The sequence below is a fragment of the Bubalus kerabau genome, chromosome 1 (assembly GCF_029407905.1).
Source record: "Bubalus kerabau isolate K-KA32 ecotype Philippines breed swamp buffalo chromosome 1, PCC_UOA_SB_1v2, whole genome shotgun sequence".
NCBI lineage: Eukaryota > Metazoa > Chordata > Mammalia > Artiodactyla > Bovidae > Bubalus > Bubalus kerabau.
The window spans coordinates 92,742,283-92,762,787 of NC_073624.1; the positions used below are offsets into that span (position 1 = coordinate 92,742,283).

Consider the following 20,505-nt stretch of genomic DNA (forward strand, 5'->3'; position numbering starts at 1 on the left):
ATAAAAACTCTAGGGTTCTTGATCATTTTTAATAGTGTAAAGGAGTCCTGATATACTAGTTGAAAACTACTGTCCTGGATAACATAGAGAACTCAAACTTATCTTGTGATTTTTTGTTCAGTCCAGGATCAATCTGTTGCCCAAGTTTTAAATAATTTGAAGACTAGACTGCCCTTTGCCTGAAGATCTGAGTAAGTAGGCATTTAGTGGTCTACAGTGGCAAACTACTCCTTTCCACCTGCCACACCAGGAACATGAGTCTAGTGATCCAAATCCTGATTGTAATATATCTATTCTGCTCCATAGAGATCATTTCATTCTGCCCCTTTCTTGCCCTCCAGATATGTGTTAGCAGCTGACCTAAGCCTGGGTTAATTTAAGATGAAATTACTCACCACTTTGCTCTTACATACTAAAGACAAGAGCTAGACCAACAATTCTTTTTGACCCACTGCAACATCATTGACGAATATGAACTATATACAAATATATTTGAAAGTCTAGATTGAGTTTCTCAACTAATGTATCATGGCAGGTAACACAGATGGGCTATACTTTTTTCTTTTTTAAGGCTCATTTACTTTTAAAAATATTTATTTATTTATTTATAGCTGTGCTGGTTCTTTGTTGCTGCTTGGGCTTTTCTCTAGTTGTGGTGAGTGGGGACTATTCTTTGTTGCAGTGCTCAGGCTTCTCACTGTGGTGGCTTCTCGTTGCAGAGCACGGATTCTAGAGTGCATGGGCTTCAGTAGTTGCAGCGGTGGGCTCAAGAGTTGTGGTTTCTGGGCTATAGACCACAGGCTGAATACTTGTGCTGCATGGGCTCAGCTGCTCCTCGGTATGTGGGGTCCTCCCAGATCAGAGATCCAACCTGTGTCTCCTGCACTGGCAGGCAGATTCTTTACCAGTGAGCCACCAGGGAAGCCCCTAGATGGGCTATGCTTATGTCAAGATGTTGCTCTCAGCTCTCAGGGTGATCCACGGGTGGATGGTAGCCAGAAACCCTGTCTGTAGCCTTTGGTCTCATGTACCCATTGTGCATGCACATATTATTTTCTATGTGTGCAGCAACATGATTGAGTTGGGAAGCACTGGCTTAGATCAATTCTGGAAAAATACAAAAATGTCAAAACTGATATATAAAAAAGAAAAATAACCATCAAAGAAACTGAAATAGACAACAAGATGAAGACAGGAAAAATACAATAAAAAGAGAAAGGTCTTATACAGACTGATGAAGATGGTATATCATTAAATGAAGAGTACTGAGTAAATATTTTGAACCTGAATGCTGCCCCCATCCATCTTCCACACACACACACACACACACACACAGATGAAAACTGAGATATTTAAAGGTAAATGTGTAGTCCCATAGAAAACATTCAGAAAACAAAGATCATGGCATCCGGTCCCATCACTTCATGGGAAATAGATGGGGAAACAGTGGAAACAGTATCAGACTTTATTTTTTGGGGCTCCAAAATCACTGCAGATGGTGATTGCAACCATGAAATTAAAAGAAGCTTACTCCTTGGAAGGAAAGTTATGTCCAACCTAGACAGCATATTCAAAAGCAGAGACATTACTTTGCCAACAAAGGTCCGTCTAGTCAAGGCTATGGTTTTTCCTGTAGTCATGTATGGATGTGAGAGTTGGACTGTGAAGAAGGCTGAGCGCCGAAGAATTGATGCTTTTGAACTGTGGTGTTGGAGAAGACTCTTGAGAGTCCCTTGGACTGCAAAGAGATCCAACCAGTCCATTTTGAAGGAGATCAGCCCTGGGATTTCTTTGGAAGGAATGATGCTAAAGCTGAAACTCCAGTACTTTGGCCACCTCATGCAAAGAGTTGACTTATTGGAAAAGACTCTGATGCTGGGAGGGATTGGGGGCAGGAGGAGAAGGGGACGACAGAGGATGAGATGGCCGGATGGCATCACTGACTCAATGGACATGAGTCTGAGTGAACTCCAGGAGTTGGTGATGGACAGGGAGGCCTGGCGTGCTGCAATTCATTGGGTCGCAAAGAGTCAGACACGACTGAGCGACTGAACTGAACTGAACTGATAGAAAACAAATTCAGAAAGTCCTTCCCCTTTACAACTGAATGCTTTTTCCTTCCTTCCATCTTTCCTTCCTCTCTTTCTGGCCACACCACTTGGTTTGTGGGATTCTCTGATCAGGGACTGAACCCACACTCTCGGCTGTGAAAGTGCAGCAGAGTTCTAACCGCTGAACTGCCAGGGAATTCCCTACAACTGAATTCTTAATAAACCAATCACATAAAAAATGTGAGCAGCTTCTGTAGAGTTGAAAGGGAAGGAGAAAGTAAAAAAGATACTCAGGCAGAGGGAATAGCATGTGCTAAAGAAGAGATAAGAAAGGGCTTAGAAAACTATGCAGTGTACAGATTGGGAGTGGGGGTGGTGACAGATAGGAGAAAAACTATACAAGCAGTTAGGGGCCAGATCACAGGTGCCTTGCATGTTATGTGAAGCTTGAACTTCATCCCACAGTTGATGGAGAGTCACTGAAAAGATTTTAGGCTATTGTAAAAAATCCCTGCTAGATGTAATGAAGCACTGAACTAAGGCTACAGAAATCGAAAGGCAAGGTTGGATTCAACCCAAGAGATGGCAAGAAAGTGAAACTGATAGAACTTGGTGACTGGGTAGATGTAAGAATCAAAAGAAAAATGAAAAATCAAGGGTGCCTTCTATGTTTCCAGATTGGGAAACTAAGTTGATTATGGTGCCTCAACCAAGTAGAGAATAAGATAAGAAAAGCAAATTTAGGAGTGAAAGATGAGTTGTCTGTATACTGAATTTGAAGTACTTGTGGAACACTGAAATGCAATAGTCTGGTAAGGCAAATAAACCTGGAAAAGGGGCTTAAGATAACATATACACAAAGATATGAGAAAGAAGAGAGAGAATGAGAATACAGGTGGTAGCTAAAATTATGAGGGTGGATTGACTGCATAAGAAAGGAATATAAACTAAAAAGAGAACGAAGGTAAGAATACTAGGAAACACAACATAAAAGGTGAATTTAGGTGGTGGGAAGGTCAGAGGGGGAGTCGTATCAAACAAGGCAGAGATCAAGTAAGACAAGAATTTCAGTATCCACTGGATTTGGCAATTTGGAGACCAGTGATAACCTTCACCAAATAAATTCCAGTGAAATGGAGACTCTAAAGGACAGGAGTGAATTAGAGCAGTAAAAATATAAAGAAGAGAAAAAAAGAAGTGGAAATAGCTAGGGCTCTCTCACGAATCTTGACTAAGAGAAAGGAATATCTTCACTTAGTGCAACAGAACCACTTTATCTAAAACTAATATCCCTGTGCTTTAGATCCATTCTCTTCCTGATCAGAAATTTTATTCTATTTAGTCCTCTTTTTTTCCTATTATTTTCAGCCTTGTTCTCTACTTGTTTCTTCTCAGACCTTGAATACGCTCAAGTTTTCCCATCCTAAAACAGCTCTTCCTGTCCCTCACAGCCTTTGGCTCTCACCATCTCACAAAGAAAGTTCTTGAAAAAGTTCTCTCCTCATGACTTCTCTTCTAACTCCTACTCATTCCTGAACCCTCCTGTGTCTTTCATCTGGCTTCAGTCCATATTACTCCACTGAAGCTGCTCTTGCCAAAGTCGTTACTGATCTTACTGTGAAATCAAACAGATACTTTTCAGGCCCGTATCTTACCTGACGACTCAGTGCCATTTGACATTATTGAGCATGCTCTCCCCCTTGAAATGCTCTTTTCTCTTAGCTTCCTTTCTGTCACACTTTTCCCAGTAGAACTAGATTTTTTAGTATGCACTGCTAGTTTGGACAATGTGCTATGCACTTTGGAGAAGTTATTTACTTTTCTGGTTATTTCAGTTTTTTCATCTGTAAACGAGGAATAACAACAGTATCTACCTACTTCATAAAGTTACTATGAAGATTTAATGTTCAGTACTTAGAATGGTGGCTGGGACAAAGTGAGTACTTAGTAAATGCTAACTACTGATATTTTCAGGGGCTTCCCAGTTGGCTCGGTGGTAAAGAATCCATCCACCTGCCAATGCAGGCAAATCGCCTCACCTTGCTGGCTCCTCATCGCCTGCATCTGGGCGGCTACCCCTCTGCCCAGGAGGTGATGTCCACATGTATGCACTGATATGATCAAATACTGTATGGCTATCATACCTCTTATCTTCTTTTGGGTTTCTTCTTCCTTTTTGTTGTTTTTCAGTCGCTAAAGGTAGCTCGTGCTCAGCTGTGTCCAACTCTTTGTGACTCATAGGCTGTAGCCCGCTAGGCTGCTCTGTCCATGGGATTTTTTCCAGGCAGGAATATTGGAATGTGTTGCCATTTCCTCTTCCAGAGATCTTTCCAACCCAGGGATCGAACTCACATCTCCTGCTTGGCACGTGAATTCTTTACTGCTGAGCCATAAGGGAAGCCCTTAGTTGCTAAGTCTTGTCCAATTCTTCTACGATCCCATGGACTATAGCCGGCCAGGCTCCTCTGTCTACAAGATTTCCCAAGCAAGAATACTGGAGTGGGTTGCCACTTCCTTCTCCAGGCAATCTTCCTGACCCGGGGATTGAAGCTGCATCTCCTGCTTGGCAGACAGATACTTTATCACACTGAGCCACCTGGGAAGACTGCCTTTTCCAAAAACAGTTTCCTCAGGGTTCCATGCAGATTCTTACTTTATTCTATACACTCATCCTGGGTGATCTGAGTCAATTATGGCAGAGAGTCTGTATGGTTCACAGACCCCAGAGCACCCCTGAGATACACTCTGGGGGCCCATAAAATCAAAACTGTTTTCCTAATACTATTAAGACATTATTCGCCTTTGTTATGGTGTTGACATTTGCAATGATCATGCAAAAAGAGCAATGGTGGATACACTTACAGAGCCTGAACACAAATCAAAGCAGTGGCAGCCAACTGTAGGAGTAGTTACTATATATTTTCTTGCTATAGCCTCTTGGTTAACAACGACGTTAGTTTCACTAAAGCAGGCCCTTGATGAAGCAATACAAATGATTAATTTTATTAAATGCCTTACTCTTGGGACTTCCCTGGTGGTTCAGTGGCTAAGACTCCATGTTCCCAATACATGGGGCCCAGGTTCAATCCCTGGTCAGGAAACTAGATCCCACATGCTGCATGGGATTTTTTTGCATGCCACAAGAAGATCAAAGACTCCACATACCACAACTAAAACTCAGAGCAGCCAAATAAACAAACAAATATTTTTTTAAAAAGCCAATCCTTTGGTACATTTTAAAAAAAGTAGTCTGCGATAAGATGGGAAGTACACAGAAAGCACTTTTACTGCATACTGAGGGATATGGCTGTCTCAATGAAATGCACTTGTTTGACTGAATTGTATGTTCAACTAAATCACTTTTTTCAAAGAACACCATTTTTATCCACAAGAATGACTGACAGAAAAACTAAGGTTATTCAGGACCTGCGTACTTAAGATACATTTTCTTAAAAGTGAATGAAAAGAGCCTGTTACTTAAACAAAAACAAACATTCTTTCCATTGGTAAAATTCAAGCTTTTAAGTGACAGTTTGAATTTTAGAGAATTCATATCTGCCTTTGAGCTCGACAACATCCCAATACATACTTCAAGGCTTTTCTAATGAGACTGTTACAATGAGATTAACTATATGATTTTTATTAGTGCCATATTATGAAATGTACATTTAAAAGATTTGTATAACTTAGGGAACCAGTATTTTTTCACGTGACCAATACATGACATCCATTCAAAGTGTATGACAGACTGGTGGATTTTAACCTGAATGAAAAGCTCAATGATATGGTTTCAGATTCCACAATGCAACCAACCTTTCTTGTGTTTTGGCATAATAGCAAAGATGAAATACTTTCCCTTTCCAGTAACATATCTGTGTAAAGTCAGCTTTTACTTATATACTTCAACCAAACCAACATATTACAAGGGATTGAATGTAGAAGCCAGAGAGGAAAATCCAGCTATCTTCTACTAAGCTAGACATCAAAGAGATCTGCAAAAATATAAAATCAATGTTCTTCTCACTGAATTTTTTTTGTCTGGAAAATTATCTTTCAAAAATACGTTATTTATGTTAATGTAATAGGCTTATCTTTGTTATTTTTAATGAAATAATATCTCTTAAATTTCTCAATTTTGATTTCAAATATGAAAACATTGATAGGTATATGTAACCCACATTTACAAAATCTTTTTGGGATCCTCAAACAGTTTTTAAGAGTAAAAAAAAATAATGCTGAGAACAAAAGATTTACAAATTTCTAAATTATACTATTTATTCATTTACATGCAGTTGACTCCTAGCCATATATTATTTTGTATATTCCCTAAACATATGCATCCATATCAGTGTATTTTTCTGAGTAAATTCTTAAGAGGACAGGGCTTGCTGTGTACGAGGTGCTGCACTTCTCAGGGATGCCTATACCACCAAATCCAAAATTTCTTGCATGGTCCATGCACAAGTAATCTTTGCAGGTTTTTTAAGGACTATTTTTTTTTTTAATTGGCCAATTTGCTCTTAAAACAAAGCAGAAACAAACTACAAAAAAGAAAACCTTTATGACATATACTATCCTAAGCCACCACAAGGCATATACTGGATTATACCAGACTATTCTTCACTCCCATTCCCATCAGTTAACTTCACTTAGATCTGTAAGAATTAAGATGATTAATAACTGTGCAATTGGATGAACCTACTTGGTACTGTCATGAGAAAAGAAGGATCAACATTCTACTTATACCTTAACCTTATTATGAAGGAAATAAGTCTCAAGATTAAGAATTACTTAGAGTATATATTAAAATGTTTCACTAACACAAACTAATTTAAGACTAAAGTTGTAGTTTTATTATAGAGTAGCTAATGAATATTTTATAGAGCAGCAGTTCTCAAAATATTGCTGGAGAACAGCTGTGTGTCAGTGAGTGTGTTCTTGCTCAACTGTGTCCAACTCTGTGACCCCATGGACTGTAGCCCACAAGGCTACTCTGTCCACGGGATTTTCCAGGTAAGAATACTGGAATGGATTGTCATTTCCTTCTCGAGGGGACCTTCCCGAACCAGGGATCAAACCCATGTCTCCCGCATTGGCAGGTAGATACTTTACCACTTCGTCATCTGGAGAACAGCTGCAGTTCCCTAAGACTCTCACTGTTTCATAACTCTTCCTTTTCCAACTACGTACATATGTTTTTTTTCATTAAACATATTTACCTTTTTATTTCATTAAACATATTCACCTTTTTTAAGTGGATGAACGCTGGGCTGGAAGAAGCACAAGCTGGAATCAAGATTGCCGGGAGAAATATCAATAACCTCAGATATGCAGATGACACCACCCTTATGGCAGAAAGTGAAGAGGATCTAAACAGCCTCTTGGTGAAGGTGAAAGAGGAGAGTGATAAAGTTGGCTTAAAGCTCAACATTCAGAAAACGAAGATCATGGCATCTGGTCCCATCACTTCATGGGAAATAGATGGGGAAACAGTGGAAATAGTGTCAGACTATTTTTTTGGACTCCAAAATCACTGCAGATGGTGACTGCAACCACGAAATTAAAAGATGCTTACTCCTTGGAAGAAAAGTTATGACCAACCTAGATAGCATATTGAAAAGCAGAGACATTACTTTGCCAACAAAGTCCATCTAGTCAAGGCTATGGTTTTTCCAGTGGTCATGTATGGATGTGAGAGTTGGACTGTGAAGAAGGCTGAGCACCGAAGAACTGATGCTTTTGAACTGTGGTGTTGGAGAAGACCCTTGAGAGTCCCTTGGACTGCAAGGAGATCCAACCAGTCCATTCTGAAGGAGATCAGCCCTGGGATTTCTTTGGAAGGAATGATGCTAAAGCTGAAACTCCAGTACTTTGGCCACCTCATACGAAGAGTTGACTCATTGGAAAAGACTCTGATGCTGGGAGGGATTGGAGGCAGGAGGAGAAGGGGGCGACAGAGGATGAGATGGCTGGATGGCATCACTTAATTCGATGGACATGAGTCTGGGTGAACTCCGGGAGTTGGTGATGGACAGGGAGGCCTGGTGTGCTGCAATTCATGGGGTTGCAAAGAGTTGGACACGACTGAGTGACTGAACTGAACTGAACTGAACTGAATTATACTACTTAATACATTTGCTTAAACCAGAAACACAAATGCATGCCAAATAATAGATAGATAAATAGTTAACAAAAAGCTCTTTCTTAAGAAGTTTTTACCATCCTTCGTAATTCAAGAAACAAGTGCTTGTGGGACATTAAGCCTGTATTTCAGTTAATAATGTTAAAAGGAACCAAGTCCACCTCTTCTAAACTCCCATGACTTAATCCTGTGCACACACTCATTACTCTATTTTAACCACTGTTTTTCTTGTTCTCTTCCTGCAGGCAGGCACTATGACTTACTTTTTCACTCTTGGCACACAGTTTGATATCTGATATACACTAAGTTCTCAATACATAATCGTTGAAGAATGAACAGATGAACAAATGGGTAAAAATTTAATTCTCAACTAAAAAGGTAAAGTGTTTCAAGGAAATGTGCCACCTGTCTTCCTGAGTCATAAGATAACCTACCAGCTCCATGTCAGAGGTCACTGATTTCTGGAGAATCAGTAGAAATTGAAATTAACTAATTTCATTCTGTAACTGGAGACTTCCCCCAAGAAGTATTAAACACAACCACAACAATGTGATTTAGTTTGAGACCCTATGTGCCTATAATTGAGACTTCTTACAAATGTTGACACTAACCCAGAGCTACAGACTATAAGTAATACCCTTTTTAAGAAACTCCATAGTTTTGAGAAGAATATAACAGTGTGGTTATTCTTATTGCCTTATCAGGGCTGTGTAGCACTTCATGTACTTGACAAACTTGTTTGTCTACAGATTAACTACTCTGAGGTGATATATAAAAAACTCTAAAGCAATACTTGGCTAGAATGCATGGTTAACCAACAATGACTCAAAACAGACTATACCTAGTTATTTAACTCATTCAGAAGAAGATTTACATTCAAAAAAATCCATTACTATAAATTTTTTTTAAGAAAGCCGCATTGTTTAAGTCTGGCCCAATAAACCCAGGACAAATCACCTTCTGGTGCTAGAAAATTGAATCAAATGTGAATCTATATTAAAATTCTCTTCTTGATTATTAATACTTGTTTGAATGACTATCATCAAAACTGGTCAACAGAAATAATGTGTTGTCAGCAGAAATCACTGTGTCAACAGAAATAATTTGAAATCTTCTAACAGCCACTTTTAAAAAAGTAAAAAAGAAACGGGTGAAATTAACTTCGAAAATATACTTTGTTTAACTCGATATATCCAAAATATGATCATGTCAATATGCAATCAGTGTTAAAAACTGAGGTATTTTACATTCTTTTTTTTTCTCCTGCACTAAGTCTTCAAAATTTAGTGTGTATTTTACAATTAGATCACATCTTAATGCTGACCAGTTGCATCTGAAACCCCTCAAAGCTAGTAGCTATTGTACTAGCTGGTGGCTACTATACTGGAAACCACAGCAGTAGATAATTCACAGAGAATTCTTCATATCTAGGAAAACTGCCTTTATATCTAGGAAAACTGGTTTCAGATTTTTTTTTTGTTAGTTAAAAGTGACTATGGTTAACTCCTTTTGCAGTAACATCCCAATTAACTTTCCCAAAGATAAAGTAGGAGTAGATTTAAGTACAAGAGCCCAAAACTCAGTGAATTCTTTAGAAGGCAGCTTTATCTGCCTAAAACTATCTCTGATGAGAAAGTCAAAATAGGTACATCTCCCCTTCCCACTCTAGAGGACAGGTACAGACTTCCCTTGATGCCGCGCCTCTTCATTAATTTCTTCTTTACCCATCTAGGAGACCCTAGTTTTCTGACTCAGGAAGTGGCTAAGGCAAAAATATCTGACGTGTTTCTTTTCTGTGATGAATATACTGTTGCCAGGAACCTGACCTTAGTTGTGACAGTATTCAGGGTTGTCTGCAGAACTTCAACACCCACTGCACAGAAAGGGCTGGGGAAAGTCTTCCAAGAGAGAAAGGCTTCTGATTATCTGGAGCTTAGTAGGAGGCAGATTCTCAGGTAAGGGCAGAGTTACATAGGCTTTTTCAATCTCACTCTGCTGGATCTGCAAACCTGATTTAATTCTGTGATTTACAATTCAATAAAGCCCAAAAGAATATCTTTAGGAATGCAGTGGAATGGGCAGTCTCCCTTACAACCTAGTCAGCAGCTGTATCCATTCTTCCCAAAGTACCTCTCCAGTCTGGAGGACCAACTAATTCTGCATCACAATGTTGGAACATGACATGGACCTAGAAGGAGGGCAGCTGGTCTGCTAGAAAGAGGAAAAGTTCTTCCTCCATTCAAAGGAAGTGGAGAAGAATGGGGGAAAGAAAAAAGAAAAGGCAGTATACAGCAGAGGCAGCCAGGCTTACAAGAGGAAGATGAAATGAGTGGCTAAAAAATGTGTATACACACGCGCACACGAGCACACACACACAAGAGTCACTGCTTTTGTTTCTAGTTATAAGATAGGACTATACATGAGTCTATTTAGTGCCCTGTGCCACAGAATGGTATTGAGAAAGCTCCTTTCTCAATATGCCAGTGAGGTTGCCTTGGAGGTAACGAGAGAAAAGGGGATTGGAATAATGAATGAGCAGCAAGGAGAGGTATAATCTATCTCCTGTATAATTTACAAAACAATTTTCTCTGGCAACATAAAGCTCCTACTGCAATACCATATTCAAAATAAATGACCCTATGTAGCTCTGATGGTATCAATATTAAGTCTCAAGCTCATATTTGAACCCAAGGAATAAGTGCTCAGGGACTATGTAGACATTAAATTTCAAACAATTTTACCTTTAAGATCCAATAGATCCAATTTATGAAAAAAAAAAAAAAAAAAAGATCCAATTTATGAACACGCCAGACCTAGCTTGGACTATTCATTCTCTCAAGTCTCAATCATTAACATAATATTATAACAAGTTTTAAAGAACAGGTGGAAGAGTTTCTTATCTCTCTTTTGATAGGATAAAAGGGTGGCATGAGTGTGTGCATGGGTAGTGGGAAGAAAAAAGAAACCACAGAAAGGTGCCCAACATGCAAATATAGTATGGTGAAATTTAACTAAGAAAAAAGGAATTAGTTTCGTCTCTCTCAGTCAAGACAAACATCTATTGTATGCTGAAGATCTAGATTCTGTTTACTCCTCTGGGTATCTGAGTAGATGAGGGTGGATCCTTCTCAAACATTCAATCAGTATTTACTGACCACACGCCACATCTAAGGTATTTTGCAAGGTGCAAGCCACCACAATACAACCACTCAGCAGAGGCCCACAAAGGAAAGCCTCTATTCTTGGGTAGGACATAATCTACCATCTGCAGTTCTTTAGTGAAATGGCTAGATACACTTTATTTATGGTCAGGTGGCTTTCAAATCATCCCTATCAGATGAGGTTGCAGCTCTCCAGGGAATGTGGGAACTTAAAAAAATAAACGCTCTGTGTAGCTGATGAAAAGAAAAAGTAAGAATAAACTGTAAACTCTATTTATTCTTTAGGATATTCTTAAAACAGAGATAATTTATCAAAGTGCATAATGTAAGATATTAAAATATGCAGGACAATTTGAAGCAACAAATGCAAAGTTCAAGTCAAACACATTATATTAACCAAGAATAAGATGAACATGGATCTGTTCTCCAAATCCTAGAATACTAGGAACAGCAGTATTAAATCTTAATTCTCGAAGGGAAGTTTAAAGTGGCCATATAGTACAGTGGAAGGAAAATGGGGCTGAGGAAAACAATCTGAATCTTGGTTCCACCTCCTCCTTCAGGTGAGTATGCAACATGTGAAAAGCTGAAAATGTTTCTAAGCCTTAAGTTTACTGTTTATATAAAAGGAAGCTGGAGTTCTAGCTCTTACAGCCTATGGTTGTCATATGAATCATTTTTAGAAACTAAGTAGTTAGGACTTGAGAAAGAAGAAAACGTAGGAAAGAGACTAACTGAACCAGTACTTCAGCTGTAAATTCTATTGCTAACTAAGTGGTTAGATCTTAAAGAGAAACAAAAGAGCAAGACTGTGGCTAGGGTTAAACCTTCCTAAGATCAAACATGAGATGAACAAGGTACCTATTCTTACTATCCAAGAAATACCATACTAGAATGCTTTCACATCAGTATTCCCACCCATCCCTTCTCCCCTGACACTGGAGCACCATAGAAACATTCGGATAGAATTCCCACAGGTAAAAAGGATCCTTTCCAGTGGCTGTGCCAGGGGATATGTAAGTCTTCACAGTCACCTGGGGAAACTCTTTGGAAATTTGAATATATATCCAAGTTTATATAAAATCAGTGTTTATAAGCAACAAGTTATCTCCTCTTACCACTAACTTGGGGAAAACTTCCATATTGTTAAACATTTATATGAAAAGCAGAGGATCTTTTGCCTAGGATGATGAACTTTTTTTTTCTTTCCTGAACTGTGTATTTCCTTTTCGGTCATTATACTTTCTCTTTTTTTTTCAGCTCTCATACACAGATGCTATGATGGAGGGTACCTGGACCTAGTTTACTCCTAAGAGGGACAAGTGGTTTGTGCCTCCACCTCAGGAACACTTAATATAATGACTATACTTAAAGAACTGCAATGGTAAGTTGCCGAGGACCTAGAAAAGGCATTTGGTTCTTTTGGCTTCATTTGCTTCAGATAAAAGCATCTTTATTTTTACACTTGAACCTTTGGTAGAGCACTCTGATGAAAATACATAAACACTGTGAATAAATGGATGGATGGTGGGCAACACATAACACATTTTTGTGTCAGAAATAGTGGGCAAAGAAGTAATCCAAAACAGATTAATATTAATTTTTCAGACAGTAACAGAGTAGTCTATCTGCAATATATGCCCATCCTCGAAAGGGCATTCGTGCTCTAGATACTGGCCAAAAGAAAGAAAGATGTCAAAAGTTCCACCCTCATTACCTGAGACCTATGCAAAAAGTCACCTTTCCAGGCGGGGTGAGTAGGCTTGATCAAAATCACCCACAGCTACAAGTTCACACTGTAAAATCACCACCACATCAAGTCCTCGGTGAGTATCTTTATCTTAGCAGACAGGAGCCGCTCACTCAAAGAAAAGTGAAAACACTTCTGTCAAGAACACATGGTCGCTGAGAAGCTGGCTCAACACAACAGTCTTACAAGCCCTAAGGCTGTCCATCCTTTCAGTATGATCACTCCTCCTTCCATTTCAGGCCTCCAAGGCCCGTTCTGCAACTCATTTGACACCTTTCCGTGCTCTTGAAACCTCAGGCTCCACCACACCCTGCCAGATTTCTACTCCTACGAGCTCTGGCACAACTTTACTGAAACACACACACACAAACACACACACACGTCCATGAGCTGACGAACCAAGGCTTAGGGCCTAACTAATCCTGTGCCTCTCAATTCCCAGAAACTAAAGTGCCCTCACAAATCTTAGCTTCCCATGAACCCGCTCCTTTCAGCTTGGCTCTTGACGGCCCCAACTAGTTCTGGTTCTCTTAGCCCTTTCTTGTTTCCCGCCTCGGGTTCTCGGTCGCAGCTCACATTCAACCTGTTTCCTGGTCTGCAGAATCCTTGAAGATTGGGGAGAGGCCTATGAGACACCCCCGCAAGTGACCTCCGGGTTCTAAAACTAAATGGGTCCAGCGTCCCCTGCGACTCTCACTCTTTTAATGTCCAAGCCCCAAACTCCCTGTCTTTACCTAGGCTCCACGACCACCGCGGCCACCCTCCCGAGCATCTCCCGCGCGGCCCGGACTCTCCCAGGCCCCTGCTTCCGGACTTTCCTGCAATTCGTCTTCCGGTCCCGGACCTCGGCCTTTCGCCCTGGACCGGCTTCACCAGCCCGCGCCCCCGGCCCTTCGCACCGCTCGCCCGCGGGCTCTCACCGCTCGAAGAGCAGCCTCACGGAGAACACTCCCGCCGCCAGTGGGAACACCGAGAGGATGTGCCGGGCCCGCGGGTAGCCGTAGCCGTCGCCCTGCCCCTCGAAGTTAGCCCAGCTCACGTTCTGGGGCAGCCAGAAGCGCTCGTTCCACAGCCAGCCCCACAACAGGCCCAGGGCTCCCGCCGCCGCTGTCGCCATCTTACGCCCGCCCCGCGGCCCCAGCCGCCACAGCTTCAGCTGCCGCCACAGCCAACGGAACCCGCGGGGAGGCGGCCCCGGGGCGGGGCCGGACCGGCGGCCACCCCCTTCCGGCCCCTTCTCATCCTCGGCACGTCTCAGCCCGCCTCCTCTGCGGGGCCGGGCCTCTTCACCGCCCATCCCGCCTCCCCGCCCACCTTCCTCTGTGCAGCTTCCCCCGCCGCCTCTTCTCGGGACTCCGCCCTCTAGTCCCAGCCACTCCCCTCCTTTTCCCGCCCCGCCTCCACCCAGCCCTGGCCCCACCCCCGAGGCACTCAACTTTGGTCTCACCCTTTTTTTGCTACCGGTTTCGACCGAGCTTTTCCTCCTCCCTCTCTCCCGTCCTGCTATGGCTACACCCCTTATTTCAGGCATGGCTCTTTTATGGGGACATTTTTCTCAGTCCAGCCAGCTTAAAACGATATCTGCTCCTTGGAAGGCCATGTCTCTCTCTCTCCCTCCCGCTCCCAGCCCCATTTCTCACTAGGGTTTATCTCCATCTCAGCTGGTCCCGCCTATCAGCAGCGTTCTTTTTGCTTTCTCTCCCTTTTCTCTCCACACTTTCTCTCCCTTCTTGCCTCTCCACGATCTCAACCCACTTTCACTGTATATCGCTTAAAGTGGGCTTTCAAAAAAAATTCTTTTATTCTCATGGGAAAAGGAAATAGAAGGTATATAAAGGAAAAAGAAAGATGTTGATGCCCAACGTTTAATGGAGTTTACTATATGCCAGGAACTGCACTAAACGTTTTACACACAGTATTTAACTTCCTCATTCTATGAAGTGGGTGTTTTATTCACTATTTTATGAATAAATAAACTGAGGTCCAAAGAGTAGCTTGCCCGAGGTTATATAAACAAGTGGTAGAGGTGAGCTTCTGAAATGGAAAGTCTTTAGACTCCAAAACCCTGAGGCTTTATCCTACAAACTTCCTTAATTCTACATTTCCACATTGAACATTAACCTCTTTTGTGGATCTACATAAACAGTGAGGGGAGCCATAGGCAAGAAACCTTCAAAGCTCTGAACTCTAAATTGTTCCTCAACTGCTGGAGAACCTGAACCCTGGGTGCCACCCATTCAAACCTAGCTACAAGGTTAATTACCACAGGCTACCTAGAATGATCTGAAAGAGATTATAGAACTAATCTTGTTTAAAGACAGAGTATCTTTATTCTGTAGGCATGCTTGCAGCAGAAGATAGAGTTTCAAAGGGAACAGAAGAGAAATAAAAGGAGCCACCTTAAAGAACAGACTAAAAAATGTGCTTTAATTCCAGTGGTTCTCAAACCTTAAGTGTGCTACAGCTCAGACATTAGCTTGTTCCATCTCCTACATCGAGTCCAATCACTTCATGGCAAACAGATGGGGAAACAGTGGAAACAGTGAGAGACTTTATATTTTGGGGTTCCAAAATCACTGCAGATGATGACTGCAGCCATGAAATTAAAAGAACTTGCTTCTTGCAAGAAAAGCTATGACCAACCTAGATAGCATATTAAAAAGCAGAGACATTACTTTGCCAACAAAGTTCCATCTAGTCAAAGCTGTGGTTTTTCCAGTAGTCATGTATGGATGTGAGAGTTGGACTATAAAGAAAGCTGAGCACCAAAGAATTTATGCTTTTGAACTGTAGTGTTGGAGAAGACTCTTGAGAGTCCCTTGGACTGCAAGGAGATCCAACCTGTCAATCCTAAAGGAAATCAGCCCTGAATATTCATTGGAAAGACTGATGCTGAAGCTGAAACTCCAATCCTTTGGCCACCTGATGCGAACAACTGACTCATTTGAAAAGACCCTGATGCTGGGAAAGATTGAAGGCAGAAAGAGAAGGGGACGACAGAGGATGAGATGGTTGGATGGCATCACAGACATGATGGACATAAGTTTGAATAAGCTCCAGGAGCTGGTGATGGACAGGGAAGCCTGGAGTGCTGCAGTCTATGATTTTGCAAAGAGTCGGACATGACTGAGCGACTGAACTGATCTCCTACATAGAGAATTTGCTAAAAGTTTGCTAAAAGTTTCCTGGGCTCCATCCAAAGTTTTGATTCAGGAAGTTCAGGGTAGGCCCAGGAATGTGTATTTCTAACAAACTCAGAGGTCATGCCACTGCTGCTGGTCTAAAACCATGCCTGAAACCGTTTTAATCCAAACTCAAATAGTTTTGATGGTAACCTCCTTATAATCAAGATAAAACAAAGAACACACTAACTTCCTGTAGGCCTGTATAAGGCCACAGGAACTTATACCCTGTGATCTTGGTCTTAAGACCTAGTCCCAGAAAAACACTTTTGTAACATTCCTCAACCTCTTGGTTGTAAGAAAACATATTGCTGATGAAATACGTGAGAACAAACTTAGTATAGGTCTCACTTAGGCCAGGGGTGATTTGACCTGCAAGCCGGCAGAACTAAGTTGGCCCTTGTAGCAGTCATGAACAGAGTCTCCTTAATCATTTCAGGTCCCAACGCAGGCCTTTTCCTGCTTCACCAACAGAAAAATTCACGTCATTCTATTGTCAACCTTGACATAGTCCAAGAAACTGCCTTCATTCAGAGAGCTGAGAGAATAAATGCTTTTTGTTTGGCTGTAGGTGCTTTTGTTTTCTAAGAATATTTAGTATCATCTGGACTATTCCAAAGGCTTTGACTGTGTGGATCACAATAAACTGTGGAAAATTCTGAAAGAGATGGGAATACCAGACCACCTGACCTGCCTCTTGAGAAAACTATATGCAGGTCAGGAAGCAACAGTCAGAACTGGACATGGAACAACAGACTGGTTCCAAATAGGAAAAGGAGTACGTCAAGGCTGTATATTGTCACCCTGCTTATTTAACTTATATGCAGAGTACATCATGAGAAACGCTGGGCTGGAAGAAGCACAAGCTGAAATCAAGATAGCCAGGAGAAATATCAATAGCCTCAGATATGCAGATGACACCACCCTTATGGCAGAAAGTGAAGAGGAACTAAAAAACTTCTTGATGAAAGTGAAAGAGGAGAGTGAAAAAGTTGGCTTAAAGCTCAACATTCAGAAATCGAAGATCATGGCATCTGGTCCCATCACTTCATGGCAAATAGATGGGGAAACAGTGGAAATAGTGTCAGACTTTATTTTTTTGGGCTCCAAAATCACCGCAGATGGTGATTGCAGCCATGAAATTAAAAGACGCTTACTCCTTGGAAAAAAAAGTTATGACCAACCTAGATAGCATATTGAAAAGCAGAGACATTACTTTGCCAACAAAGGTCCATCTAGTCAAGGCTATGGTTTTTCCAGTGGTCATGTATGGATGTAAGAGTTGGACTGTGAAGAAAGCTGAGCGCCAAAGAATTGATGCTTTTGAACTGTGGTATTGGAGAAGACTCTTGAGAGTCCCTTGGACTGCAAGGATATCCAACAAATCCATCCTAAAGGAGATCAGTCCTGGGTATTCTTTGGAAGGAATGATGCTAAAGCTGAAATTCCAGTACTTTGGCCACCTCATGCGAAGAGTTGACTCACTGGAAAAGACTCTGATGCTGGGAGGGATTGTGGGCAGGAGGAAAAAGGGACGACAGAGAATGAGATGGCTGGATGGCATCACCGACTTGATAGACATGAGTTTGAGTGAACTCTGAGAGATGGTGATGGAAAGGGAGGCCTGGCGTGCTGCGATTCATGGGGTCGCAAAGAGTCGGACATGACTGAGCAACTGAACTGAACTGAACTGGTCGTTCTCTTGATATAAGAATATCCTTTTATTGTATTGATAATGGAACTAATTCTTGTCTCCACTCTCTATACTTATATCTATCTTAGCCCTTGAAAGGCAAGGAAAAATTCTTCCCAGGATAATTGCAGTCCTCACATACCTATATATGGTGACATACTCAACTCAGTGGTAAAGAATTTGCCTGCAATGCAGGAGACATAGGAGATGCGAGTTCAATCCCAGGGTAGCGAAGATCCCCTGGAGGCAGAAATGGCAACCCATTCCAGTATTCTTGCCTGGAAAATTCCATGGATAGAGCAGCCTACTGAGCTACAGTACATAGCGTTGCAAGGAGTTGGACACAACTGAGCAGGCACACACTCAACTGATACCCTCTAAATGCCTACCATAGGCCCTCACTTTTTGTATAAGGTTAGTAGATGTAATGAGTACCATGTGGATGGGTTAGAGCAATAGTGAGTCACGAAGTAAAGGTAGCTAAACTCAAACCAGGGTTGGATATTTTGTAAAAGTCAGTAGGTACTTCTGGATTAACTGTTCATTGAACAGGGCTTTCAGGGCTTTCTAAATTACTTCAGCCTGTAGTGGAGTCAAGAGCAGAGTTAAGAGCAGATAGTAGTATCCAGCCATCCACTTTGATGACCAGGCAAGAAACTGGAACACACAGCAACCCTGGAAAATGTTAACAGATGACTCAAAAAGCATTTTTATCTCCAAGGAAATCTACACTCCCATTTAAAAAAGAAAGTAAGGAAAAAAAAAAAAAAAAGCACCTTACTACTCAGGGCAGTTGCCTCTGCAAACAAGGAAATCAAACTAGCAACTATACCTCTGCCTGGAGCAAAAAGCAAGTCCATTTCAAGTCCAGCAGAGGCATTTGAAGATTCCATTTAGCATTTAGGCATAATTATAAGGTGAAGTATACTTTATGTGGAGAAGGCAATGGCAACCCACTCCAGTACTCTTGCCTGGAAAATCCCATGGACAGAGGAGCCTAGTAGGCTGCAGTCCATGGGGTCGCTAAGAGTCGGACACGACTGAGCGATTTCACTTTCACTTTTCACTTTCATGCGTTGGAGAAGGAAATGCAACCCACTCCAGTATTCTTGCCTGGAGAATCCCAGGGACGGGGGAGCCTGGTGGGCTGCCGTCTATGGGGTCGCACAGAGTCGGACACGACTGAAGTGACTTAGCAGTAGCATACTTTACCTTATTAAGGTGTCTTTTGTTTTTTTTCTTTTTAAATTGGAGTGTAGATTTCCTTGGAGATAGAATTATTGACTACACTACAGCTTTGACTGTGGATCACAACAAACTAGAAAATTCTTAAAGAGATGGGAATACCAGACCACCTTAACTGCCTCCTGAGAAACCTGTATGCAGGTCAAGAGGCAACAGTTAGAAATGGATGTGGAACAATTGGTTCAAAATTGGGAAAGGAGTATGACAGGGATGTATATTGTCAGCCTGCTTATTTAACTTAAATGCAGAGTACATCATGAGAAATGTTGGGTTGGATGAATCACAAGGTGGAATCAAATTTGCCAGGGGAAATGGCAACAACCTCAAATACGCATATAATATGACTCTAATAGCAGAAAGTGAAGAGGAACTAAAGAGCTTCTTGATGAGGGTGAAAGAGGAGAGTGAAAAACCTGGCTTGAAACCTAACATTCAAAAAGCTAAGATCATGGCATCCGGTCCCATGGAAAATCCCATGGATGGAGGAGCCTGGTAGGCTGCAGTCCGTGGGGTCGCTAAGAGTTGGACACGACTGAGCGACTTCACTTTCACTTTTCATGCATTGGAGAAGGAAATGGCAACCCACTCCAGTGTTCTTGCCTGGAGAATCCCAGGGATGGGGGAGCCTGGTGGGCTGCCGTCGATGGGGTCACACAGAGTCGGACACGACTGAAGTGACTTAGCAGCAGAAAGGGAAAAAGTGGAAGCAGTGACAGATTTTCTTTCCTTGGGCTCCAAAATCACTGTGGATGGTGACCGCAGCCATGAAATTAAAAGACAACTGCTCTTTGGAAGGAAAGCTATGACAAACCTAGACAGTGTATTAAACAGCAGAGATACCATTTTGCCGACAAAGGTCCATATAGTTAAAGTTATGGTTTTTCCAGTAATTATGTACAGATGTGAGAGTTGAACCATTAAAGAAGGCTGAGCACTGAAGAATTGATGCTTTCGAATTGTGGTGCTGGAGAAGACCCTTGAGACTGGAAGGAGATCAAACCAGTCGATCCTAAAGGAACTCAACTAAATATTCATTGGAAAGACTGATGCTAAAGCTGTAATACTTTGGCCACCTGATACAAAGAGCTGAAACATTGGAAAAGACCCTGATTCTGGGAAAGATTGAGGACAGGAGAAGGGGATGGCAAAGGATAAGATGGTTAGATAACATCACTGACTCAGTAGACAAGAATTTGAGCAAAGTCTGGGAAATACTGGAGGACAGAGGAGCCTGGCCTGCTACAATCCATGAGGTTGGAAGTTGGACATTACTTAGCAACT

At 41.6% G+C, this 20,505-nt stretch overlaps 1 protein-coding gene across 4 annotated transcripts in view; it reads right to left on the reverse strand.

Moving 5' to 3' along the window:
• The window catches only part of CERS5 (ceramide synthase 5), a 29,745-nt gene extending 15,409 nt beyond the window's left edge, over window positions 1-14,336 (reverse strand). Inside the window, exons 1-2 of one of the 4 annotated variants that reach the window (XM_055583201.1) lie at window positions 14,025-14,156; window positions 13,095-13,216 (exon numbers count right to left, since the gene is read on the reverse strand). Coding sequence is in view for 2 of the 4 variants with exons in the window: in XM_055583176.1 (XP_055439151.1) it covers window positions 14,025-14,221 (197 nt within the window). In the remaining 2 variants the exon portion in view is untranslated. Of the gene's footprint in view, window positions 1-13,071; window positions 13,217-14,024 lie in introns of all 4 variants that reach the window. The other 3 variants (XM_055583193.1, XM_055583176.1, XM_055583184.1) reach the window with 3 other exon arrangements.
• Window positions 14,337-20,505: the final 6,169 nt, after the last annotated feature.